The sequence below is a fragment of the Ovis aries genome, chromosome 12, assembly GCF_016772045.2.
Source record: "Ovis aries strain OAR_USU_Benz2616 breed Rambouillet chromosome 12, ARS-UI_Ramb_v3.0, whole genome shotgun sequence".
Taxonomy (NCBI): domain Eukaryota; kingdom Metazoa; phylum Chordata; class Mammalia; order Artiodactyla; family Bovidae; genus Ovis; species Ovis aries.
In genome coordinates this window covers 42,913,712-42,940,363 of record NC_056065.1, presented here as the reverse complement: position 1 = coordinate 42,940,363, position 26,652 = coordinate 42,913,712, and the positions used below count along the sequence as shown (strand labels likewise).

Here is a 26,652-nt window from a genome sequence, read left to right as displayed (position 1 = left end):
CAGGACTCAGGCTGGGGGTGGGGAGGTCCTGTACATAACTTAACCTACAAAAGCCCCTTGGTATGTGTCTCTATGTAGTTTTTAGCTAACACAGCTATCTTTTTCTGGTCTCTCAGTAACTATAATTTCCTTCTTGGAAACGGAAGTTACAGGGAAGGGCAGACCAACTCAATACAAGGCTGAGCGTAAATTACCTGGAGGCAGAAAGAGCTATCTTGTGAGGCAGTGAGTTCCACAGCCCTAGACTGGGCTTCCCTGGTAGCTCAGATGGGAAAGCCTGCAATGCCGGAGACCAGGGTTTGATCCCTGGGTTGGGAAGATCCTCTGGAGGAGGAAATGGCAACCCACTCCAGTATTCTTGCCTGGAGAATTCCATGGACAGAGGAGCATGGCGGGTGACAGTCCATGGGGTCGCAGAGTTGGACACTACTGAGTGATTAGCACTTTCACTTTCACAGAGGATACTCAAGAAAAGGCTGGACAAGCCCTTTCCAGACATGTTTCAGAGGAACCCACACAGCTGTCTACTACATGAACTGCTCGACAAGCTCCATCTCTTCCAACCCTAAGATTGAATGATGTTGACTGCGCCATCAGTCCCCATATTCTGTAAACCTCATAGAATTCAGCACCCAGTGAAACTCTTCGAAAAAGGAAATAGAAGCAGTGAGTCTATGTAAGCAGAAAAAAAAAAAAAAAAAAAGACCTAAAATGGGACGATGAAGGGTGGAAATGAAAAATCCTAGAAAATGCTTCCAAAGCAAAAATTGCTCAAGAGGAAATGATTTCAGCTTCTAACGCTGAATAGACAGCTGAATACCCACAAATCTTCTGTTTCTGGGACGATGGAAGGGACAGATACTCTGGACCTATGTTACAAGCATTCTTTCTTGTTTTGTTTTTGCGTGTGCACTGGGTCTTTGTTGCTGCATACAGGTTTTCTCTAGCTGTGGTAAGCAGGGGCTACTCGCCAGTCGCGGGGCTCGGGCTTCCCATTGCAATGGCTTCTCCTGTTGCAGAGCAGGGGCTCAAGAGCACAGGTTCAGTAGTTGTTGGTGCCGGGGCTCAGCTGCTTGGAGGCATGTGGGATCTTCCAGGACCAGGATCGAACCCTGTTACGAATATTTCTAAGAATACTGCCATTACACAGGATGCTGGGGTGTCTAGAATGGAGGGGGTGCTGTGCCTGCTGAGTGGGGCACTCACGTCTGAAGATGGCTGTGACCTCAGCCCAACCAGGAAAAAACGTGGAACCGCCAGGTCAAAAAGGGGGCTCACCCTCCTATAGACGTGTCAGCTGGGCTGGGGAGATCTGGAAATTCTCCCAAACCCCGATCTCTATTCGAGACCACAGACAATTCAACCAGCAAACATGGTGCTTTCACCCGCTTGGCGGGGATAGGCCCCAGCGGCAGAGTCCATGCGACGTGGGAAAATTAGCTCACACGCCCAACTATTAAAAATCTTTATTGTTAATTGTTTTCTCCAGCAGAAATACTTGTAGAGATATGAACCCACAGCAACATTTTCACTTCTCTTCTTCAGGAGATGAGATAGGTTAGGGCCACTGTCATTACAAGAGGGAGGCCTGTGAACTTGACAAGGAGAGGAACACACCTTTATGGGAGCCACAGGTACTAGGAGAGGGGGTGGCCAGCAGCATCAGAACTGATGCCTGATGACAGATGTTACAACCCTGGGTGGTGGTGGGGTGACTGAACAAAAACTCACCTTTCCCCAGGTGGTCAGCTGGAGCTGCGGGCCACAGAGCTGGGAGTGAGAGGGTATGTGTGTGTGTGAGTCTGTGTGTGTATACTCACACATATGTGCGTCCACACACTGCCCCTCCTGAAAAATGTCCTTGACCCTTGGGGATCAATCAACTTTCCAGGCTAACAGTCAGCTGGCCAGCGCTGGGGGCCTGTTTGTGCAGGAGGACGTGGGTGTCTAGGTTGTGACACTTGAGTCTTCCTCTGGGGCAAGGCTCAGAGGAAGCTCAGAGTCCAGCATGAATAGCCATGGGGCTCCCAGGCTTGGGCCCTGGTCATGCAGGTGTTCGGCTCCCATGCTCCATGACCACGCTGAGAAGGGGAAATTTGGCTCTGAGTGTTTTCTCCTGGCTCTGGGTTCTTGGGGCAAGAAGCAGGCCTCAGCTGTCTATGACCTCCACGGGTGGAGGTGTGGGGGGTAGGGGTGGAGACTTCCCCTCCCCAGGCCCGCATCCTTCTCAATTCCTCACCCACACTCCCCTCCAGAGAGAGATGCAGGAAGCAGGACGGCCGCCTTCAGGGGAGGAGGAGGGCAGCTGGGAAGACCTGGGGTTCCTGCAGCCCTTCAAAGACCATTCAGTGCTCTGTAGTGTGTTTCTGGCGGCCAGGGTGGAGGGCCCGCCTGGTGGGACTTGTTCAGTGAAGGCCCAGCCGGCTGTCCCAGCGGGCACTTTATAAATAAACAATGACACTGTCCCTTCCAAGCTGCCATGGGGAGAGAGTCTTCCGAAGTGAAGGGCACAGCCTCGGATGAGAGTCCTCTGGGGGCTGATCAGGACCCACTGCCCTGGCAGCACACACCGAGGGAGGAGCCTGGGGGCAATGGTGGTGGTGGTGGGGTGGTTGGAGCCAAAGGCCTCCTGGGCCTTGTAAGCCAACCTGAGGCCTTGGTGTGGGTTCTGGGTTCCCCGGCAGAGACCTCTGCTACGTTTTGGGGTCTTAGAGCTGAGAGCAGCTCCTGCCCAGATGAGATCTCAGGAAGTTGGCTACAGACGGAATGATGACTGAAGGGAAAGAGGTACCCTGCTCAGTGAGAGCAGGCTAGGGAGGCCGGCACGGTGCAAGTGAGCAATTCCATTCTCACCGAGGGAGGCTGGCTGGTTGCCAGCTCGTGGAAGTCATTCTGGTGAACGGTCTCCTCTAGGCCCTGGGCTGCTCATTCAGGACAATCATGGGGGCTCTGTTTTCCAGCTGTAGATCCTGCTTGGGGTCCTGAGGGGGGAGGTCCCCTTGCTGATGAAGCCAGGTGTGGTCATTACTGCAAATGTACTCTCCAGGTGGACCTCCCCCCCAATCCCACTGGAGAGGGCCTACCCACCACAGGTCGGGTGGGTGGCCCATGGTGACAAAAGTCATGGGTGAGCCAATGGAAAACGAAACACGCCTAAACCAGTGGAAGGCAAACACAAAACACATGAAAACAGCAGTAGGCTCTTTGTGTAATAAATATTGCAAAGCGCACTTGGTTTCTTTCTTTCTTTTTTTCAAGTCAAATATAACAACCAATGTCCCAAACCCTGTTTTCGACATTCAAAAGAGAGGAGCTGTTGTGATCAGCCTAACACCTGCAGCCAATCAAAGAAAAAAAAAAAAGGTTCCCATTAGCCAGCCAATCAAATCCTTTTCCAGTTTAAGCCGCCAATCGGACCTCCTCATGTTCCTCAAGAGTGACCCAAATAAAGCACCAGAGCTCGGAGAGCTTCCTGGGAAGCCATACACCCGAGGCGCAAATTTTTTTTCTTTTTTTAAAATAAGAGTCAGAAAATAAAAATAAAAAGGTTTCCATTGGTCAAGATTTAAAAATAAAAAGGTTTCTTCCTGCAGCCAATCATGAGTCCCGTCTCTTTAAGCCAATCGTGACCGCACCACTGGTGTCTCCCCCAAGGATGCTGAGTGGCCGTGGGGTGGGGTAGTGTGGGGTGGGGTGGGGGGCCAGGGGGAGGGGAGATGACCCTCTGCCACTCAGCGGTGAGGTCCACACAGATCTCCTGGCCTTGGCCAGCTTCCAGGGTGTTCCACGGGGGTTGCGGCTACTGCCTCCGGTCCTCCGTCTCCGACCTGGAAAACGCCATCACTACGTCCTCCGCACCTGCAGACCGTGGGGAGAGAACCGCTGCTGGATGGGCCTCTGGCGCTGGGCTGCGGCCCCCATGCAGTGTCAGTCCTTGAAGGAGGGGTGCTTTCTGAGAACAAAGTGCTTCTTGGGAAGCCCACTGCCCTTCTTGAGCCTCCCCTACAGCCTGGCCAGGATTTGCCAGCAACCCAGCTGCAGGGGCTCTTGAGGCAGGTTGCCAGGGTGAAGCTCAGAGGCTCACTCTAGGCTACACCTCCAAGAGCAGAGAGCAGGACAAGAACCCAGGCTGCTGTCCTGAGCAGGGCTCTCTCTGCCGGTGACCCTTGCTCCAAGGTCACCAAAGCCAGGGGCCCTTGGGAAATGCCTCTTCTTTCTGAAGACTCTGGCCTCCACCCCTTTGGAGGATCTCCCTCCTGATTTCTAGCACTCATTCCTTTGTCCAAACCCCATCACCTATTCAGAGCACAGCCAGGCCCACTTCCAGCCCGGCTCCTACAGAGACAGATAATGGCCATAATCTTTCCGTTGCTATTTTTCATGGTAGATTTGAGGATTCTGGTCCAGGGTCTCATGAAACCACTTCCTTTGTCTTGTTTTCCCTGAGACAGGCTCTGACTTGCAGCCAGAAAAGGCAGGAGGGAGGAGGGGGAGAGTCTGGAATGCGGACTTGCCTCCCCCGGAGCTGCTGGGAGGAAGGCTGAGCACAGGCGCTGTGGGGCAGGTGAGGTCACCTACAGGTCCCGCTCTGCCTCAGGTGCCTGGGTCCTGCCACGTCTCTCCCCTTTTTTCTAAACCTAGGTTCTTGGTCACACCCTGAACGTTAAAGAGCAGTCAGTTGCCTTTGGCCTTTCAAGCTTACTTCTGTTCTGCTGGAGGAATTCTCCCTGGGAGGGGAGGGTCGGAACTGCAACACAGCGGGTGTGGGGCCACTGAGCAGGAGGTAGGGGTTGGGGGGAGTGATGCCTGGTGGAGCTGCTGGCATGGGAAACCAGAGAGAGGGCAGGACTCCACCACTGCCTGCCCCCCAGGGCATGGTGTGGGCCAGCTCCTTCCACGCCGCAGGGAGTTGCCACTTCCCAAGGCAGCTTCTTGGTGCCTCCTGCCTAACTGTCCTGCCGGGAGGAGCGGAGGAGGTGCCCAGCCCTGGTGCTACAGGAGGAGGGCCCCTCCGAGAAGGATGTCACATGACAGACCAGTGCCTGCAGTTTAGCACCAGAGAACCAAGGTGCCGCTGCCAAGGGGAGTCACCCTGCTGCACAACCCCACCTGACCTGATGTTCTGCTGCTACCAGCACAACCTCTATTCCCGCCAAGGGGAACAAGCTTCTAGAAAGGAGCGTGGGTCATCCAACTTCTCCGGGCTCCTGTGCTTGGGAAGCCCTAGCAATCCTTCCCGTCTTCTCGGGAACATTCTGTACTCGCCTCGCTCCTCGGACCACGCAATATCACTGCGGGCAGAATTTTCCTAGCAACCACAGGATCCAAGATTACATCATACCCTGCATGGCAGCTGAGCCAGTTACCTAACAGATGCTGGCTTTTCCCGAGTGTCGACTCTCCAGCTCGCTAAGCAGGAGGGGGCTGGAGGGAGACCGTGAAAGGGGAGTTGTCAGCAAGAGGCCATGCACAGTGGCAGCCCACTCACTGCTTTCCTGGCCTGTCCCATGGGCTTGCTTGCAGGGACCTTGGGCCTTTGTGCTGAGCTGCAGGCACAAAAATAGCACCAGCCACCCCGGGAGGGAAGAGTGAGCCTGCAGAGGGAATGGCCATCGGTTCCTTGGAGGAGCCCAGACGCAGGGGCTGCAGGATGAGTGCACCTGGGCTGCACTCTGAGAGGTGGGGAAAGAAGTCACCTCCTCAAGGTCATTGAGGGACTCCAGCAACTCCCTAACAAGACATCTGCACCAGGGCTGCTCTGCCAGCTGGTCTGGCTGGGGCGGAGAGGGCTGGGGACCCGCGGCTCCTGTTTATAGGGCCTCTCACTCTGCTGCTGGAGCCGTTGCATAAAGGGCCCACAGAGCCATTGCCCACCCCGGCTCTGTTCTGTTCCTAAAGGACTCACTGTTTTCCAGGGCTCACCAACAGAGATCTGCTTTCCTTTGGGGACCCAGAGCAGGGCAGGCTCTTCCAGAGCCTCCTCTGACCTTCGTTACACTGGTTGGCCTGGCATTCGTCACTCAACAAGGGCCTGACCCTGCGGGCTATGAGGTGAGGATGTGGCCCTTCCCCTTCTCCGAGGTATTGGGGCCGATCACCCAGTGGAGAAGGCAATGGCAACCCACTCTCAGTACTTCTGCCTGGAAAATCCCATGGACAGAGGAGCCTGGTAGGCTGCAGTCCGTGGGGTCTCAAAGAGTCAGACATGACTGAGTGACTTCACTTTCACTTTTCCTTTCACGCACTGAAGAAGGCTATGGCACCCTACTCCAGTACTCTTGCCTGGAAAATCCCATGGATGGAGGAGCCTGGTGGGCTGCCATCTGTGGGGTCGCACAGAGTCAGACATGACTGAAGCAACTTAACAACAGCACCCAGTGGAGAGTGAGCTGCTTAGTTCATTATTATGATTCAAGTTCTTAGAACTTTAGAGCCAAGAAGGATCTCCAACGTCGACCCTCATGAGCCCTCCTTCTCCTTTGAGGCCAGAACGTGGGGCTTTCCTTAGAGGCTGTCTGTCCTGGAAACGCAGGGCTCACAACAGGAAGATACTACAGAGAAGCCAGCAGGACCAGCTCACTGAATCTGGGCCATCAGCTAGGTTTACCATCTCATTTTATAGACGAGGCTGGTACATCCCATTGGTACTTTTTGCTGACCCTGTCTGGACGTGGGCTCAGAGCTTCTATTTGTCCTTTTCAACCAGATGCAGTGAGCACAGGAGGGGAGAAGCTGATCAGTCTCTCCTGTTCCACACTCTCTGACCCATTAAAAGATAAAAGAAAGCCAACACCAAATGAAGGCATCCCAAGGAAAGAGAACTGCAGACCAGTATCTCTTATGAATACACATATTCATAACACCTATGGTATGCAAGAACACTCACAAAATACTAGCAAGCAACATATAAAAAGGATTATATACTCTGACCAAGTGACATTTATCCCAGGAATGCAAGGTTGGTTTAATACCCCCAAATCACTTAATGTAATAATTCCTATCAATAGAAAAAGGAACAAAAACTATATAATCATTCGAATAGACACAGAAAACACATCTGACAAAATTCAATACCTCTTCATGATAAAAAACACCCAACACACTAGGAATAAAAGGGAACTTCTTCAACCAGATAAAGGGCATCTACTAAAAACCCACAGCTATTATCATACTTAATGGTGTAAGATTGAAAGCTCTCCCCCATCAAGATTAGGAACCAGTAGACAAAATCCACTCTCACCACTTCTATTCAATACTGTGTCTAAGGTTCTATCCAGGGAAATTCGACAAGAAAAAGAAATAAGAGGCATCCAAATTGGAAAGAAAGAAGTATTTTTGTATTTGTAGAGGATATGGATCTCACATATAAGAAATCCTAAGGAATCCACTGAAAGACTACTAGAACTAATAAATAAGTTAAAGTTGCAGGATATAAGGTCAGTATACCAAAAATCATTTGTATTTCTATAAACTAGGGATGAATAATCTGAAAATGAAATTAAGAAAATAATTTCATTTACAATAGCAGCAAAAATAATAAAATCCTTAGGAATAAATTTAACAAATGGAGTACAAAATTTGAACTCTAAAAAGGACAAAACATCAACGTCTAAAACATTGCTAAGGACTTCTCTGGTGGTACACTGGATAAGAATCTGCTTGCCAGTGCAGGGAACATGGGTTCGATCCCTGGTCTGGGAAGATCCCACATGCTTTGGAGCAACTATGCCCATGCTCCTCAACTAGCAAGCTCCAGAGTCTGAGAACTGCAACTACTGAGGCCAAGTGCTGCAACTACTCAAGGCTGCATGCCTAGGGCCCATGCTCTCCAACGAGAGAAGCTGCTGCTCATCAAAACTAGAGAAAGCTTGCACACAGCAACCAAGACCCAGTGCAACCAAAAATAAATTAAAAAAAAAACATTGCTGGACGAAATTCAGCACAATTTCTATCAAACCCCAGCTGCCTTTCTTGCAGAAACTGGCAACCTACTCCTAAAATTCATATGGGAACACAAAGCATCCAGAATAGCCAAAATAATCTTGAGAAAAAAGAACAAGGCTGGACCCACACTTTTGAATTTTAAAACTTACTACAAAGCTACAGTAAACAAGTTTGGGTAGAACTGGCACAGATCAAGGGAACAGAATTGAGAATCCAGAAATAAACCCTTCCATTAGTGGTCAATTAAATTTTGACAAAGGTGCCAAGGGTTCAATTTGAAAGAACTGAACAAATGGTGCTGAGACAATTGGATATGCTGCTGCTGCTAAGTCGCTTCAGTTGTGTCTGACTCTGTGTAACCCCATGGACGGCAGCCCATCAGGCTCTCCCATCCCTGGGATTCTCCAGGCAAGAACACTGGAGTGGGTTGCCATTTCCTTCTCCAATGCATGAAAGTGAAAACTGAAAGTGAAGTCACTCAGTCATGTCTGACTCTTAGCAACCCCATGGACTGCAGCCCACCAGGCTTCTCTGTCCATGGGATTTTCCAGGCAAGAGTACTGGAGTGGGGTGCCATTGCCTTCTCCGGACAATTGGATATACTTACATGTAAAAGATGAAGCTGAACCCTTGTCTTGTGCCATACATAAAAATTAACTCAAAATGGAGCAGTGACCTAAATACTCTAAGGGCTGAAGTATAAAAACTCTTAGAAGAAAACAGGAGTAAATCTTTATAGTCTTGAGTTAGGAAATGGTTTCTTAGATAAGACACCCAAGGCACCATTAACAAAAGAAAAAAATATATATATAAGTTGGGCTTTATCAAGATTAAAACCTTTTATGCTTCAAAAAATACTATTAAAAAAAAGTAAAGACAACCTACAGAATGACAGAAAATATTTGCAAATCTGGTAAGGGATTCATATGAAGAATATATAAATAACATAATTCAATAATAATAAAAAGTCAAACGACTCAATGTTTAAATTGGGCAAAGAATTCAAATAGATATTTCTCCAACAAAGATATGTGAATGGTCAACACGTGCATGAAAAGATGCTCAACATCATTATTCGTCATGGAAATGCAAAACAAAACCACAAGGAGACGTCGCTTCATATCCTTGGACAGCTGGAATCAAAAGACAGATGATAACAAGTGTTCAGGAGAAACTGGAACCTTCAGACACCGCTGGTGGAATGTCAAATGGTGCATCCCCCAAGCCTGCTGCACCTGCAGCCTCCTCCACCTCAGGTGATGGCACCTCCAACCCCGGGGTCTTCTTGATTCCTTCTCTCTCACACACACTCCACATACAACACATCAGCCAGTCCTGCTGACTCTACTTTTAAAATGCATCCTGAACTCATTACCATTCCTCGACTGCCATCCTGGTCCAGGCCACCACTACCCCTCTCACTAGCCCCCTGCACCCTCTTTCCCTGGATCTCTCTGCTCTAGCCCCTGACAATCCATTCACACAGCAGTCAGAAGGAGGTTCTTAAAACCACGAGTCAACTCCTGCTGCTCCTCTGTTCAAAACTCTCCAAAGGTGGCTTATTGTAAGATTTCTCATCACTCTCAAGGGACACTCCAAACTCCACCCTGTGGCTGCAAGACCCAATGCAATTGGGCCTCTGGCTGCCTCCTCCCCTCCTTCCTTACGCCTCCTCTACCTTCACCCCATTCCAGCCACAGGTGCTCCTGCCTGTCCTTCAGGCACAGGAACCTGAGCCTCAGGGCCTTTGCACCTGCTCCTTCCCTGGCCTCAATGCTCTTCCCAAGTCCATCTCACAGCTCTCACACCTCATGCCAGTTGGTGCATAGTCACCTCCCCAGGCTTTCCCTGACCACAATCTCTAAAACAGTGACACAGGATGAATCGTTGGAGGTGAGGAGCTCAGAGAGATGAAACAACCTGGTGAATCAGAGGCAGAGAGAAGACCCGGTACAGACTTGGAAGACCATGCACGCAGCATGACATGCTTTGTTGTTTTCTATTAGGAGAAGGAAATAACTGGTCCTGCCCCAGTTACCCTGAGCACTAAGGCTGCTCCTGGCAGAGCGTGCACCCATATCTGCCCCCATGAGAATGGAAGCAAGACCCAGGACTCACAAAGCACACAGAAGCAGGCCTGGGATGGATGCCCTAGAAGAAATTGAATGTGGAGTCCAGAAAGCCCACCTGGGAGGTGCCTGGCCAGACCCTGTCCCCTGCCTGGGCCCACTGTTCTTCCAGATCCCCCCCTAGTCCCATGGCTCGCCTGCTATGAAGAGCAGGGCCAAGGCACTGGGGAGGGCGTAGCTCTCTGAACCAGAGTCGAGCACCCAGTGGGCCTTTCCGTCCCATGTCCCACTTCAGCTCTGCCTCTTTAATGGAGTCCAGTCAAGTGACTGGGGAGAGAAAAATGACAAACATTCAGGAGCTTAGAAAAGGGAAGCTGGCCCCCAGCTGGGGGCGGGAGACAGACAATGGGGTCACTGGTCTGTTTGCAAGCTCAGGGTGAATTCACACCAACAGAATCAAAAGCCCAGTACAGGCTCCACACACCAGCACCACCCATGGCCCCAGCCCGGCCCGGCTCTCTGAAGGGAACCGGCGTGCTGCGACTGGGGAGCAGCTCTCTGCAGGGTGTGGGGCAGACCGGCAAGAAGCAACAGGGTCTGGAGAAAGGCCCAGGGGTGAAAAAGAGCAGGAAAGAGGAATAGGGGAGATGACTGCAGCCCTGAAGCAGTGGATGGAGGAAGGGCACGGGTTCTCCAGTCCCTTTCCAGGAGAGGCACAGACCCTCACTGGAGCAGGCCTAGTCCCAGCGCCCACGAGGACAGCTCCAGATACCACCCCTGACCCTCTCCAAGAGGGAACCTGTGGAGACAGAGAGACCAGGTGGTAGAAGGAATAGACAGAGCCTCCTGATATCTGGGATGTGCTGACCGTGCAGTTCCAGCCTCCATCCAGTTGCAGCTCCCTTAAAGCCCAGCTCGGAGGAGGAGCCCGTGCTCACAGGATGTGGGGAGCCCTGAGGGAAATCCCTCCCCAAGAAACTGGCACAAGGTGCAAGAGCCTGGGCCAGCTTCCAAGGCTGCCAGCCCCAGGGCCCCCCGTGCAGGACACAGCCCTGTGCAGACGTCACCAGAGAAAAGGGGGGCGCCCAGCTCCAGTATCTGCCATGGGTGGGGACACCCACACCCCCTGATCCAGGGTCACGGGCGCCTCCAAGTCTGTGCCCCAGCTGCTCTGAAACCTCACACTCACCCCTGGCTGGAACCTCCCAGGACGACTTCTTTCTGAGCTGGAGATCTCATGACCTCCTGACTTCTTCCTAATGAGGGCAAAAGACCGGGGACTGGAAAACTCAGAAATAAAACCCCAACCCCCAGAGTTTCCCTGGAGGAGGAAATGGCAACCCACTCCAGTATTCTTGCCTGGAGAACCTGGAGAATCGCCATTGTCACACACACACAGACACACACAGACACAGACACACACCACACACACACACACACACACACACACACACACACACACACACACACACAGAGTCCCCCAAGTGCAGCTGGAGGTTAACCTGGGCAAAGTTAACTCTGCAGAGGGAGTTAACTGGTAAAAGTTCTTCAAAACTGTCCAGGGAACACAACTGCCAGGTCTGGGTCATCCCTCGACGCACACAGCCACAGGCTCCAAAGTGTCCAGGGTGATTCCCATGTCCGCTGTTTGCCCCTTCTCTGAACATGTCACTTGGGTTGTGGCATTCCCTCTCAGTCCCCTGAGGTCACTATCTTGCCATCCATGGCAATCAGCATCTGCTACTCGGCTACCTGGCTACCCCAAACAGCACGGCTCAGCTACCTGCTCTGGGGAGATGAGCAAGGTAGCAAGGCTCCCTCACGGAAAAACAGATCCAAGACACTCTTCCAAGGGCAAAGGTGTCCACCGAGCTGAGGCCGAGCCCCACCCTGGACTAGGCCTCCCCCCACAGAGACCCAGACCCGCTGGGTGTCATATGCTTCTCTGAGCAGCTGTGGCCTTGGAGCCCAGGGTTCTGTGCCTCTCAGCTCTGCTGAGAGTATGGCTTTTCCCCAGAGATAGCACGACACTGGCTGCCATAGGAACAGCACCCCAGATCCTCCACAGTCTCAGCAGCCAAGCGGGCTCCAGGCTCGGTGATGCCTTCTGGGCTCCAGGGTGGCAACCATGTCACCGGGTGCCCTGGCTGCAGAAGGCGGGGCACGTGGGCTTAGGTGCGAGGGGGCTCCTGGAAGAGGCACTGGGCCTCCCGATAGGCCAACGCAGGCCTCCCCAGACTTGGGCTCCTCAGGTGGATAGGGGTACCTGGGCCAGAGTCTGAACCCTGCCCAGTCCCTGCATGTCCACCTCGGTTTCCTTATCTGCAAAACACATGTATCCTGTCCACCCGTTGGACTGACCCAGATAACACCTGCAGCATGAAACATCGCAAACAGCACCTGGTGGGGTCACACCCCAGAGGTGCCATTACACCTGCTCTGCTCTAGACCCAGGAACTCCAGGCCACCCACCCCTCCTGCACTTCACTGAGCCCAACACACACATCCTGCCTCTGGGAGTTGTTTTCCAAGGTATTGTTGTTCAGTCACTCAGTTGTATCCTACTCTGTGACCCCATGGACTGCAGCACGCCAGGCTTGCCTGTCCATCACCAACTCCCAGAGCTTGCTCATACGCATGTCCATTGAGTCGGTGATGCCATCCAACCATCTCACCCTCTGTCGTCCCCTTCTCTTCCTGCCTTCAATCTTTCCAGCATCAGGGTCTTTTTTCCAAGGTGAGGTGCCCCTTATCAAGTCTCTTAGTTCCTGCAATGGAAGCTCTCCTACACTAGAGAGAGTTGTGTGAAGGGACAGAATCTGGAAGGGGCAGGGGGGGTCCCTCCAGGGGTCAGGAAGGGCCAGGTCTTCACCCAGAGTCCCAGCACATTCTCAAATTCTGGAGGGCGTCACAACCACCTGGGGTCTTGCTTCAAATGCAGATGTCCAGGCCAACCTGGCAGACACTCTAACCCAGGAGGGCTCGGGTGGGGCCCAGGCATCTGCATTTTTAGCAAGTGCCCTCCATGATTCAGGTGCAGTGGTCTGTGTAGCCCGCATTCCAAGAACTCAACGCTACAAACGGTCCCCACCCCTGAGCTGCCGTCTCTTCTCATCCAACCTTCTGTCCTGCTTCCACGGCCTCACGCCATGTACTCCCGGCCCTCAGCAATCTGCCTCCAGCCAGGATCCACAGACACTGTTTTGGGAAAAGGCACCATGGACATGAATTAGGAACCCTGGGGGCCCTGATGGTGAGCCAGCGGCTCCTCTCCTCCTTTCTGCGCTCCCCCACGCCCCCTGCTGGCCGTGGTGCTGTGCTCACAGGGTTCCACTTCCCCTCCCTCTGCCTGCTTTCCCTGGGGGCCAATCCCCAAATCTGCTCCCTCCTTACACCTGGGTTCTGACCTAAGCCCTGCCTGCTCCTGGAGGATCCCACACACTGCCCACTTGCGGGGCCCCTGCCTGCCCCTCCACTGTAGCTGCTCAGTCCAGGAGCCCCGTCCACATGGCCTCACCTCCAAACCCACCCCCACTTGCTCACAGGACACTGCTGTGACCTTCTGCGTGTCTCTCTGCCCCAGCATCTGACCTGTGACCTCTCCCCAGTGCTCACCCTAGATGGACAGCTACTGGCCTGGCCATCCCACCCCTCAGGTCCTGGTAACCCCCGCGGCCTCATCTCCAGAATTTACTTTGTTCCGAGCTCGTTTGCCGTTCCACTTACCACCCACACTCACCCCTTGGGGGACACTTGCCCGGGGCTGGGCAGGCTCCAGGACTCCCTCAGTCGGTGCCATCCTTCTCCTAGTCTGTCCACATGCACTCCTGTACATCCTTCACCATTAGGTGCTCAGTTGGGTCCAGCTCCTTGGGACCCCATGGACTGTAGCCTGCCAGACTCCTCTGTCCATGGAATTCTCCAGGCAAGAATACTGCAGTAGGTAGCCACTTCCTTCTCCAGGGGATCTTTCCAACTCAGGGATTAAACCTGGGTCTCAAGACCCAGGCAAATAGCACCTTTTCTCTGGGGCTTTCTAGGTGGGTTCCCTGCCCATGGGGTCAGTCATCCTGGGATCTGTGCCCAGAGGTCTTTACATGTTTACTCCAATTTCCATCTACCTGGCTGTGCTGCCAACTTGAGGCTGGGAGCCATTGCCTGGCATCCAGATCAGTGGGTGACTGTGTGCCGGAAGGAGCCATTGCTGACCCCAGGGGCCCCTGATGCTCTTCTCCAGGACAGAGGTTTGCCTCTCCCAAGCAGGTGTCAGGAGGAAGGTACAGAGGTGCACAGGGCTTGGAGGTCCCTGCTCTCAGCTCCACACGATAGCAGACGTCACACCAGTGAAGGAGGGAGGGTCAAGGCAACCCTTCACAAGCCAGAGCCAGATGCTGAACAGAGTTACCAGCCTGCTGCTCAGCGTGATCCTCACCCTTTCTTAAGCCTTTTTCTTTTTCTGTGATACAAGTTATCTCCTATCAAGTCTTCCTGGTTGACTTTTTCAGTTGAATTCAATTTATATGAGATTTTTTTTAGTTCACGTTTATCATTATTAGGTTACAAGTAATTCTCATGAAAGTGTTGATTAAAGTTTAAAAAGATTAGCTTCCCACCCCACTGACTGGCATTCTCCCAGGGCCTGCCTGCAATTTCATCCAGACTTGGTCATTACCTGGAGGCCCTGGGAGAAGCCTGGGAGCCACATGTGGGCAGAGAGGGGTCCTGGCACCTGGACAGCTGGTCTGCACAGAGAGGGAGCCTCTGTCCACAAGGCGATGGGAGAGAGTCCACTCGGGGCCGGAGTTGGACCATGGACTCCCGATGAGATGTGACAAGGGCTCCGTGGAAGCAAAGATGCGCAGGCAGTTCAGGAACCAGAGGAGGAGGTCGGGGCCAACCCTGGAAGGGCAGACAGCGTGGCAGAGGCAGCCCAAGAGCAGAGGCCAGAGGGTGTAGGAGAGGATTCCAGGAAGGACGCTGGCTGTGACACTGCGCTGCTGAAGAGGGTCAAGAGGGGTGACGTGTAGAGGGGTGATCCTGCTTGATCCCTGGAGGAGCTATGCACTGGGTGGGGTGAGCCCTGCCCTGCCCTCCCCTCCCCTGAGGCCCTGGCTCCCCGCTGGCTTGCTCACAACCACAGCTATTTTAACAAGGCTCTCAGTGTAACCCTGAGACCAAATGACCTATTTTAGGCTCTCTGGCAGCAGACTCAGAGCCTGCAGCCTTGGCTTCCACGGGGGAAAGCCAGCAGTGCCCCGGGACTGCCCAGCTGGCTCAGGCTGGGGACCTTCCCTGGAAAGTCTCTTTGAGAAAGAGTGTGATCAGACAGAGGCTGGAACAGGCTGGGGGAGCCAGCATGCCAACGCCAAGAAGAGGGCAAGAACAGCTCCAGGGCAAGAGAAAGGATGCGGGCTTCCTTAACACAAGGGGCCATGTCTCGATGGGGTCTCTCCAGCTCCGGGACGGCCAGATGAGGGTCCACAGGAGCATGGCTGGAAGATGGCAGGTCTGCAGGTGAATGGCCACAAGGAGGATTCTGCCAAGTGAGCTGGGGGCCTGGAACTGGCACTGGCCAGGCGTTCATCCTGGAAGCAGCTCTGGGTCAGGGAGAGACCCAGAGCTTAGAGCGAACACGTTTAAAGGGGCCTGGAGGTGAAGTCCAGAAAACAGCACCAGGAAACCCTTCCAACTTTTTGATGCCCTCTTGAAATGCCATGCTAACCACCTCCATCACACCTGCCCCTCCGGTAAAACACTGTTATGCTTGGAAACACACATGGCCTGTAAGCCACATCTAGAACCACATGACAGGAACCACACAACTGATTCTATGGCCTTGAGCATCTCACTCAACATCTCAGGGTCTGTTTTTCCATTAGGAAAGTGGGGCTGTGATCACCCCTGCCTCACAGGCCTGTTGGGAGGATTCCCTGGGATAACTTTAATGTGCTACTTGACACAGAACCTGACACACAGTAGGAGCTCAAGAAATTAATTAATTAATAATTATTTATTTATTTATAAAATTATTAATTAATTAAAGCAAAGATGAGAATCACATGTCCAACAGTAAAGGATCAGTCAAAAAATGATGGCACAGCCACATGGCTGCATATCATGTGATTGCTAAATTGCTTTCTCGAAAATTAAGGCCATGGTAAAATTCTCGTAGGGCTTCCCAGGTGGCTTGATGGCAAACAATCTGCCTGCCATGCAGGAGTCATGGGTTCAATCCCTGGGTCAGGAAGATGCCCTGGAGAAGGAAATGGCCACACACTCCAGTATTCTTGCCTGGAGAATTTCATGGACAGAGAAGCCTGGCAGGCTACAGTCCAGGGGGTTGCAAAAGAGTCAAACATGACTTAGTGACTAAACAACAAAATTATCCTAAGTAAAAAAAAATGGAAGCTAAAATGGATATCATAATGTTTACATTGTATGGAAATCCATTACAACTTTGTAATGGAAATTCATGCATATTTTTTTAAAAAAGCCTGCTGGTTAACTAATGCAAGGTAATGCGTTCAGCTATTTGCAGTCAATCCTTTAGGCGCCTCTGCTGTTTCTATCTTTCCCAACCACTTTCAGTGATGAGTATGCATTCTTTCACAGCCAGGAAAAATTATCAATATATGGTACAGACTGAACAGCACTGACAACAAGCAAGGAACGAACTCAGCATTCTGTTGAGCCTGCTTCCGGAAGCTACAGCTCTCTGTCCCCCAGCCTACAGCTGGGCCTTCTCAGCAAAGTGATCTTCCCAGAGAAGCACTGGTTGCCTTTGGTTCAAACTCAGCTGTCGGGTCTGCTCGGCCACCATGGGGACCAGGAGACAGCGCTTCACGTTTCTGCCTTTCTGGGGACTCTGAGCTTCCAGACCCAGAGGGCAGTCTATTCATTCACCCAAGAACATGCTGGGGGCCTGGGGGGCCAAGCCCCACAAATGCGAAGAGGGAAACCACAGGAGCTCAGAGCTGGTCCGGAGCTGGACCAGGTAACAGCGTGCGGAGCAGCACAGCTGAGGTGCTAGTGTGCGGTGGGGACCACAGGAGGGCCTGGCCCAGCCTGAGGGGGGCAGGGGAGGGGGCGAGTCAGCACTGGGCTCCTGGCCATCGAGAGGCACATGCGGGGACAGGAAGGCATGAATGCACAAGGCTTGAGACGGGAGCAGAAATCCACTCAGTGTGGCTGTTTATGGAGTATGAGGTCCTGGTGTCTGGGACGGAGGTGGGGGAGGTAGGTGGAGGGGGGCGAGGGCCGGGGAGGTAGGTGGGGGGGGGGGGGGGGGGGGGGAGGTAGTAGGGGCAGGGGGTCCCACACATCATGGCTAAGGGGTTTGGATTGTATCCTCAAGGCAGTAGGAAGCCACTGAGAGACTTCGAGGGTGGTCTCGGATTAGCAGAGGCCAGGCAGGTCCATCCCCGTTTCAGTACAGGGTAGCAGGGGCAACTGGCAGCCTCTGCTGGAACCAGTCGATGAGGCCGTAAGGTGCAGGCCTGTGCACTAGGGTCTCCAGCAGCTGTCTGCACCCAGCAGGTACTGAAGACACGTTCACCGAGGGAAGGATGGGATCTGGGGCTGGGGGGAGCAATGCCCAGCCTGCTCTCTTCCCTGGGTCTGGGGAGGGCAAGCAGTGCTCCTGATACCAGACCCCTCCAGCCCCAGAGGAGAAGCATAGGCAGGTCTAAGGTGGTGGGCAGGACCCTAGGATGCTAACCGGTGATGGGGCGGCCCAGGCCCCCTACCGAGGGCAGCTGGTACAGCAGAGGTAAGAGCTGCAAGGGCTCCCAGGAGCAGAGCGAGGGCATCTGCTGAGAGACAGTGCCACCTAGTGGCAGGAGGCGCGCACACCAGACTTCTCTGGGACTGCCCTGCCCACCACCCCAAATGCTCCTAGGCCTTTCTGGGCTTTTCATGCTGGTGTCCTGAGCAATGGAAGCAATGATCTTGGGCTTTTGCCACCTGGGCTGCACCTGAGCCTCTGAGAGCAACAGGCCCTGTGGCATCAGCTGAGGGCAGCTCTGCTGAAGAAAGTGGACAAGCTAGAATGTTATTCGAGCCCCACGTGGCCCAACGGCGTGGCCAGAAATGTAGGGTCCTGTTCTCATGCTTGAACCTCCACAGTGGAAGAGATAAAGGAAATACAGTGTGCTCCGGAAGCTCTTCCAGGCACTGCTGACCCCTCCCCCCTTCCAACTCACACTCCAGGGAATTCTCCTTCAGGCCCTTCTGCAGCCTGTTTTCTCAGTGGTTCAGGTCAGAGGTGACCGTGGGAGGAGGGGCAGACTGAAGGACACCCCAGCAGCAGAGAACCATCTCCCCAGATAATCTCCCCCGGCTCCAGGTTTAGTCCCAGGAGTCTGTTCCTGGGAGAGAGAAGTACCCAAGGCCAGCCTGGCTGTGTGCGGACGCCCCAAACCCGGGAGGGTTCGGATTCCAGCACCACAAATTCACAGCCACACGCCCACAGCTCACTCCTGACTGCTCAGCAGTTTCAGGCCAGGTAAGGTCACCGTGACTGCCTTAAATAACTCAACAGAGTTTGTTTCCAATTGTTGGTTTAGCCAAGCAAGATAAAAAGTACTTTTTAAAACCTCCCCTTTAAACAACAAGGTCCTACTCTTTAGTGCAGAGCTATATTCAGTACCCTATGATAAACCATAATGGAAAACTATATTAAAAAAAGAATGCATATATGTACATAACTGAATCACTTTGCTGTACAGGAGGAAATAATGCAACATTGTAAATCAACTATACTTCAATTTTTAAAAGAGAAAGAAAGAAAAGAAAGAAAACTAGAAAACCAAAAATAAAAGTTCAGAGACTTAAAAAAACACTTCCCCTTATTGTCAAAAAAAAAAAAAAAAGTACATGCAACGTTAAAAAATTAGTTTTAGCAAAAAGTGTTTGACGCAGAAACTCAAGGTGCCTTATATGGTCCCACCCTCTATCAAAATTTTCTATGAACAACCTGCTAAATATTCTTTCCGCTACTTCTGTTCTATGCATGAGTATGTGGATATGGGCGGGGGCAGGGGAGTACATGTGGTAGTGTTTTCTACACTGACATACAGTTTTATAGCTTCTTTTGATTTTTCCCATTAACAGCATTCTTCTAGAGGTAGTCTTAGAACCAGAGCTCAAAGTCAGGTTAGCCCAAGACCAGGCTGGCAGAAAATGTGAAGCCCCAGGAACTCAGAAAGGAGGAAGGTTTCAGAAGGGAAGAGGGACCCACACTAAAACCCAGATCAGTCCCAGAAAAGAAAAGGCCTCTCCCACAAGAGATATCCCAGGACAGGGGCAGGGACACACCCCTCATCTCCTCTCCCAGCGGTGGCTGACAGTGCAGCTGGTGTGGAACAGGCTGTGGCATGAGTGTGGCCGGGGCGAGCGGCCGACCCGGGAGCTGTTGGAGCCGCTGGAACACCCTGTACATTTCTGCTGAGCTGGGTGCACAGGCCGGGTCACACCCAGCGTCAGAGCTCGGGAACCGGGCCCTGTGCCAGGGCAGAGCCCTGCCTGTGACATCCAGGGGAACAAGGGCAGCCTCAAGAAAAGCTGGCCTGTGTGCCAGAGTGGCTCTCCTCCCTGGCCTTGGGGGTCAGCAAACACGCCCACCAGGGCCCAGCTCCTGGGAGCCTGCTCACACCAGGCAGGCTCCTGGCTGCATGATTTCATAGCCAATAATTCCAAGCCAGTGTAAGAAGAACAAAAGGAAAGGACTGAATGAAGATGGTGGGCAGGGTCCTGGGCTCCAGGGCAGAGTGGAACCCAGCCCTGCAGTCTAGCTGCAGGTTTGCATTCTGGGCCCTCCCAGTAACTGGCAGCATGAACTGGCTGCAGTGGCTTACTGCTCCTGAACTCCAGTTTTCTTGCCTGCTAAGTAGAAGTAACACAGCTGGTAGCTCTTTAGGTTAAATGTAATGACGTGTATCAAGCACTCAGCCTGAGCCTGCTAGACAACAATCACTCAGTGTTACCCACTACTATCATTACCGCTGGCTGAGGGTGCTCAAGAGAGAAGTAACTCCCTCAGGCACACAGAGACCTGCAGGGCCACTGGGGCCACCCCCCGGGGCACAGCCAGGAACACAGCAGCCACCCTAAAGCTTGTGACCAGGCCAGGCCGCTGCACACAAGGGTGGTTTTCTTGTCCTGAACAGGGTGGACAGGGGTCAGGCAAAGGCTAAAGACATGCAACCACAAGAGCCTCTGCAGTTACAGGGCCCCCAGATACCTCCACTTCTTCCTCCGCCAGGCCCAAAAGGGATTTCCCCCACCCATTACCTGATTGGGTCCTTGGCTCCCACCTGGGGAAAAAGGGACCAGCCCAGAGGCTGAGGAGGCGCCCCAGACTCCACGCTTAGAGGCTGCCGCCATCCAGGGTTAGCTGTGTGGGTGGGGGGAGCTTCAGCCCCTCGTCTGCCCCGAACCTCTCCCTCTCTCTCGGGGATCACCCGTCTGCAAGGGCTGGAGCTATGCATTCTAAAGGAACCACTGCTTGTTGCCCCTGGGAAGGGCATGCAGGCCCTTACTCACCCTGGTCGATGGACTCACCCTGGTCGATGGAGTGCTGGGGCAGCTGGCTGAGCTGGCTGTTGACCACCCCCGCGTAGGTGCGAAGGAACTCCTCCTCGCTGGCCGTCAGCTGCAAGGATGAGAGAGCCGGGTGAGAGGCGGCTCACAACTGCCCCTGGAGGCACCTGCTCAGACTGGCTTCATCCCCAAGGGGTGCCTCCTTTTCCTCTCCCTCGGCCTCTATTCTTGAGATGTGACCTTGCCATCCCAGGGTGAGATTCTGACCCCTCTGCTCCCACCCCTGAAGCTTGGACCATTGGGCCCACAGGGCTTGCCACTGGGATTAGATCTGGAACAGGGATTCCAGCGTAGGGCAGGCCAGGCTCGGAGAGCCCCCCTGCCCTCTCGGGTGATCCTGTCCCCTGGAAAAGAAGGCTCTTGGGAGAGGGGAGGAAAGGAAGGTCAGGGCCTTTAGAAAACCTCACCCGCCTGGCCCAAGCTTGGCATAGGGGGTAGGAAGACTGTCCTGCAGGGCCGGCAGGACTAGACATGCTGGTGTCTGTGCCCGGGAGCCTGAATCGGCCACAGCCTAAGCAGAGCCCCCGCAACCCACTCCCCAGACCATGGCTACGGAAGGTGGCTGTGGCCCTCTGGCTGCCTGCGGCAGGCGCCCTCCCCAGGGGCCCTGCTGCCTGACGCCCTGCAGGCACTCACGTTGGAGCCCATCTTCCGCAGCATGAGCAGCACTCGGACCTTCTGCTGAATGTACACCTCCTCCGGACTCTTCCCGGGGGCCCCCTCGCGGTTCATCCCCTGGCCAGCTCTGGGGACTGCTGCGGAGTGAGAAGCACGGGGGCAGGGGACGGTGTCAGGACGACACAGACCTGCACGTGGGCAGGAGGTGTCAGGCAGCCCACGATGCCTCAGGGGCTCGTTTCTGAGAGCCCGGCGTGGAGGCGAATTGCCGGTCCCTCCCTCAACCCTGCTGGCCCAACAGCCAGCCCGAGCAGCTACCCGCCCTCACCCCACCACTCCTCGCAGCAGGCGCTGGTGGCCAGTCCCTTCTGTGCATGGTGCTGCTGGGCCCCCGGGGGCTGAGCTGACCCAGACTCCTGGCCAGCATCCCCTTCTAGTCGCCCCCTCAGCCAGGCTCCTGCTAGGACAAGCCCAGGGGATATGCTGCACAAAACCCCAAGTGTCCCCAGCTCTCAAAGCAGGCAGCTTCCATGAGGAGCAACGTGACACAATCAAGGCAGCTGACTGGGGCCTGTAGCTGGAGAAGCCGTGGGATCAGTACCCAGCCCCCAGACACCAAGACAGCTCCCTCTGCATAAGTCTCTGACGTTCGAGAGGCCGGCTCCCGGGCCGGGCTCCAAGGAATCCCTCGATGGGGACGGCGAGCTCGGGGCTGCGGGCACAGACACCCGCCCGGGCTCGTGGCTGCTGCCCTCGCCCGCCCACCCACCTGTCACAGGGCAGCTCCTGCGGGCGGCAGTGCGTTCAGGTGCAGTGGGGACCCGACCTGCAGTGGCGAGGTCCCGGGAGAGAAGTCCTGGGGTTTCCTCCCTCCAGGAGGAGCCAGTGGGGAGGAAGCCGGGCGTGGAGGGGTTTGGGTTACACACTTGTAACTCCTGGATGAGTCAGAAATAACGCAGCAGCTGGTGGGGGTGGAGCCTCGGCAGCCCTGGTGCCAAGGAGCTGCGCTCGCAGGAGAAACACTCCTCACACCGTCCATCCCTCAGGGGCCAGCGAGCCCAGGAAAGGCCAGTTCTCCTGGGTGAAAGGCAGGCTCAGAAATGCAGCAGAGCCCTGGGCAGCAGCCTCCCTGGAGGCGCCTGTCAAAGCTAACAGGGGCTCCTGCCCTGAAGCCCATACAACAGGGCAAAGTGCAAAATGTGTTCGTGGCAGCCTTGCGCTCGATGCAGTGCCTTACGGGGCCTTCCTTCCACCACCAAAACCCACGTTCCTCTTCCACTGTGTGCCCCTCGTCACCTCCGGGCTCAGAAAAGGGCCCGATTCACAACTGGTAATGGGGAAGGAGGGGTGAGCTGCCTCCAGAAGGACCTTGAATGAGCAGCAGCTGGCCATCCGCCGGGGCGTCCCCCGGGCCAGGTGCACAGTGCAGGGACAGTCCTAACTTCCCAGCATAGCTGAGTGGGATGGCTTGGTTATGGGGGATCGCTCCTCCACCTGCTGACGTGTTCACGCCTCCCCCACCCCACACAACTAGCCAGAATGATCACTTTAACAAAGCAGAACACATGACATCTCTCCTCACTTCAGCTTATGCCAGGATACATTTCATGTCCTCGCTGGGACCCCGCTGGCTGGCCCTGCCTCCTTGTTCCCACTCCTCCCCTGCTCCCCTCCCCTTCCCGCCTCCCTGCCGGTGTCCAGGACCTGCCTCGAGGCTCCTACCCCACCAGCCTCTGCCCCGGGGTCTCCAGGCCTCGCTTAGAAAGCTTCTGGGGGAGCCTTTCTTGACCGTGATCCAAGCAGGTGGTGCACCCCTGCCCAGGCCCTCCTGTCCAGCTGCCCCATCTCGTCCTGCTTCCTGAGGGCACCTGCTGGGTGCTCAATGACTGTGTCTCTGCACCGGCTGAGGGGCTGGGGCCACAGGTGCTTCACTCACCCATTCCTCCCACAGCCTGAGCCCGGGTGGCTGAAGGGACAGTCCAGAAAGCCCGTGAGGTCTGGCCTCTGGGGTCCCCCCTCCACCCCATGCAACAATATCCACATCACTTAGAGTCAAATTTGTTGTTGTTCAGTCGCTAAATCATGTCCGACTCTTTGTGATCCCATGGACTGCAGTACACCAGGCTCCCCTGTCCTTCACTATCTCCTGGAGTTAGCTCAGATTCATGTCCATTGAGTGGGTGGATGCCATTCAACCATCTCATCCTCTGTTGCCCCCTTCTCCTTTTGCCTTCAATCTTCCTAGGGCTGAATGCAAATCTCTAATCCAGTCTCCATAACCAAACTCAGCTTTCCCAAATACTCTTGTTCCTGAGTAACTTGTCTGCTTTGGGCTGTCGTGTTCTCCAAGGACATTGAAATGCTCCATGAAGCCTCTGAACTGGGATTGAGGGCTTCCAGGGATAAAAGCCCTCTGATTCTGTACTGTGGCCAAGGGCTGATGGTCGGTTGACTGTCTTCTTGTGGAAGACAAGGGAATGGCCACTAGGTGTCGCCACACACAAAAGAACCAGAGCTCCAGTGCTGTCTGCCCCCAAACCCCAGCACAAGCCCCCAAAAGGCCCTTCTGGTTCAAGCCACCCTAGCCATGGCTTGAACCCTGTGACCTCCTGCTGTCACAGACCACCCTCAGTCCCCCCAGAGCAAGCTCTGTCCCCCCGTTCAGGGGCCAGCTCCATCTAGCTAAGGACACTTCTCGGTTTTGCTTAGCAACCCAGGACCTTGGGATGCTGGCTTCACAAAGGTCGAGAGTCCCTTCCTCACTGGCCTTCTCTGACTAGCCAGGCTTCCTCCAGCAGAGGTGTGAGAGCTCGGAACCAATAGGACAGTGTGTGTGTGTAAACGTGTGCAAAATCATTTTGTTATTGCTGTTGTTTAGTTGCTAAGTCCTGTCCAGCTCTTGAGATCCCATGGACTGTAGCTCACCAGGCTCCTCTGTCCATGGAATTCTCCAGGCAAGAATACTGAAGTGGGTTGCCATTCCCCTCTTCAGGGGATCTTCTCCAACCAAGGAATGGAACCAGAGTCTCCTGCATTGGCAGGCAGATTCTTTAGTGCTGAGCCACCTGGGAAACCATTTTATATTGGGTCTATTTCACAGAATCTTGCTCCTCCCAATAACCCTACCCTTGGTGTTCTGTACTCACTGCCCAATCCTCTTACACTCACTACCCCCACATTCACTACCCTCTAGGATCCCCTGCCACACACTCATGCTGTGATTACCAGGGGGCCTTACAAACCCAGCCTTGGGCCTGGGGTGTCCTTGGTACCTGAACGGGTCTTTGGGGCTGGGTCATGCCCCCATGATGCTTCCCTGGGAGAGACTGGTTCTTAAACTGTCTTTCCTTGGGGAAGACTCCTGCCATTCCTGAAAATTCTGGTCTTCTAGGATTCTTTGAGCTCTAGCTAGAGCTGACTCTGTGCTGCTGCCTGACAGAGGGAACACCCAGGGCTGCATCAGGGCAGATGGTTACATAAGCGCACCTTCCCGCCCTCCACACTCCAATCCTGATGGACAGGAACATCAGGACTGATTTACAATCTCGTCCTCAACAGAATCTGCATCCAGGGTGCCAACGTTTGTGAGAAAACTGAAGAGAATAAATCACAATGAACCCAAACACCACCAACCTTTCAGTTGCTGCTGTGCTATGAGTTCATTACAGAGTGTTTGGGTTTGGCACCTATCCAAGTGAACATGCTATTAGGTCTTCATCACAATTTTGACAGACATCAGATTAACTTCACTAAAGAATTCTTGCTTTCCCCTGCAGGGATCAAGAACTGGTCTCCACTGAAGCATGTTTAAATGACATAAGCCCAAACTACAGTGAATTTGGACACGTTAATCATTTATTCGGTCCTCAGCTGTGAGATCCGCTTCTCAATTGTGTTCTCCGGTGATGCTGGAAACATCCCACCACTTGAGATGAGGGCGCATTTGTCCTATATCCTAAGAAAATCCTTGTGTGTTAACTGCCCAGAGAGGGAGACCTGCTCCCTCTCTGAAGGCAGAATATTCTGGAGGCTCACCAGGGAAAGGCCAAAAAAACAGAAAATGGATAGATATGGGCAGCTGTCGAGTACCCAAACAAACGGCGAGGTGAGGGGAGAGGTTGTGGTTGAGTGGATGACATGCCACTGATGTCAGAGGTCATGGGGAAAGTGGGCATGGTTCCAGAAAATCACATCTGCTTGGGACACACACAATTCAGAGAAACTGAGGTCTGTACATTCACTGGAACATGCAGACATGTCCACAAGCCCCCCAAACATGTCATACACACACTGCTGTTGCTTCTGAGCCCTCATCTCTGCTGAAGGAAGACTGGTGGGTGAAAGACAGTGAGGAAGGGGTTCCCAACCACTGGGAAGGAGTCACTTCATTGTATAGCAGAAACTAATATGACATTGTAAAGCAATTACATCTCCCTTCCCCCCCAAAAAAGTGACAAAAGTGGGTCATGGCCTGGGAGGAGACGCTGCTTCTCGGAGCCATGGAGGTCATCTGTGAGATACTACGCTCCTGCCCAGAGATTAGAAGGACCCACTCTGTGCACATGAGCCCCAGCTCGGAAGCAGCTGCCCTCAGAGTGGAAGACTCAGGAGGCAGTGCTGGAAAGACCCGGGAAGGGGCTGTGCGGCCGTCAGACCCAATTGATCAATGGCTCTGAAAGCTGGCTTCCCCATGACAAACACAGTCCCCTGCCCTCATTTTTACCGATAAACCTGAAGCTGATGCTGTTTAACACCCACACTTACACAAACTGGAATATACATTTATACCCAGGGTAGTCTAGCACCCGCTTGTATTATAAACGCTGAGTAACCGCAGGCTGGGCCAGATAGCAGTAGGGGCCTGTAGATACAAAAGCTACCTCTGCCCCACGGATCCCGACACTTGCCTTTTGTTTTGTCCATTTAAAAAATTCTGCTATATTTTACATGCTCATGTTTCAAAATTTATTCTTACAACTGTAGAACATTGCATGTAACATTGTTACAACTTACAACATTGCATGAAAATACAACACCATATAATGGTGTACTTCATGGAGCTTATATAAAACATTAATTCAGACTACACATATCTTAACAGCCTAAAAGACATCAACAAAAGCACAAAGCACACCATTAAGAGCCCACCCAGCTGAAGCCATGAGCATCATTAGGGACAATGAAGAAAGGACACAAGATGTGCCCACTTCATGGTCAGCCCAGGAGCCGGTACCCAAGGCAGGACCCTCCCCAGCACTGACCTATGGACAGGTTACCAGATGTCCTGCCCCTGGAGTTCTTACCTGCTTCTGGAAATCAACTTGAGGCAAATGGTGCTCAACTGTGAGCTCAGCGGTGCTCCAGATACTCAACTGTGACAGGCGGGCCGTGGCCGGGGAGAAATAGGAAGATGCCGCCCTGT

The 26,652-nt window shown here is 53.6% G+C and overlaps 1 protein-coding gene across 8 annotated transcripts in view; it reads right to left on the bottom strand.

Moving 5' to 3' along the window:
* Window positions 1-3,231: 3,231 nt before the first annotated feature.
* CTNNBIP1 (catenin beta interacting protein 1) overlaps window positions 3,232-26,652 on the bottom strand; it is a 46,536-nt gene continuing 23,115 nt past the window's right edge. For 3 of the 8 annotated variants that reach the window (XM_015099224.3, XM_042257274.2, XM_042257275.2), the window contains exons 2-6: window positions 26,534-26,648; window positions 21,249-21,367; window positions 20,574-20,664; window positions 11,203-11,269; window positions 3,232-3,858 (exon numbers count right to left, since the gene is read on the bottom strand). In XM_015099224.3, the coding sequence (XP_014954710.2) occupies window positions 3,732-3,858; window positions 11,203-11,269; window positions 20,574-20,664; window positions 21,249-21,344 (381 nt within the window). In that variant the 5' untranslated portion in view covers window positions 21,345-21,367; window positions 26,534-26,648 and the 3' untranslated portion in view covers window positions 3,232-3,731. Of the gene's footprint in view, window positions 3,859-11,202; window positions 11,270-20,555; window positions 20,665-21,248; window positions 21,419-21,999; window positions 22,146-26,533; window positions 26,649-26,652 lie in introns of those variants that run through there. The other 5 variants (XM_060396503.1, XM_012187350.4, XM_015099225.3 and 2 more) reach the window with 5 other exon arrangements.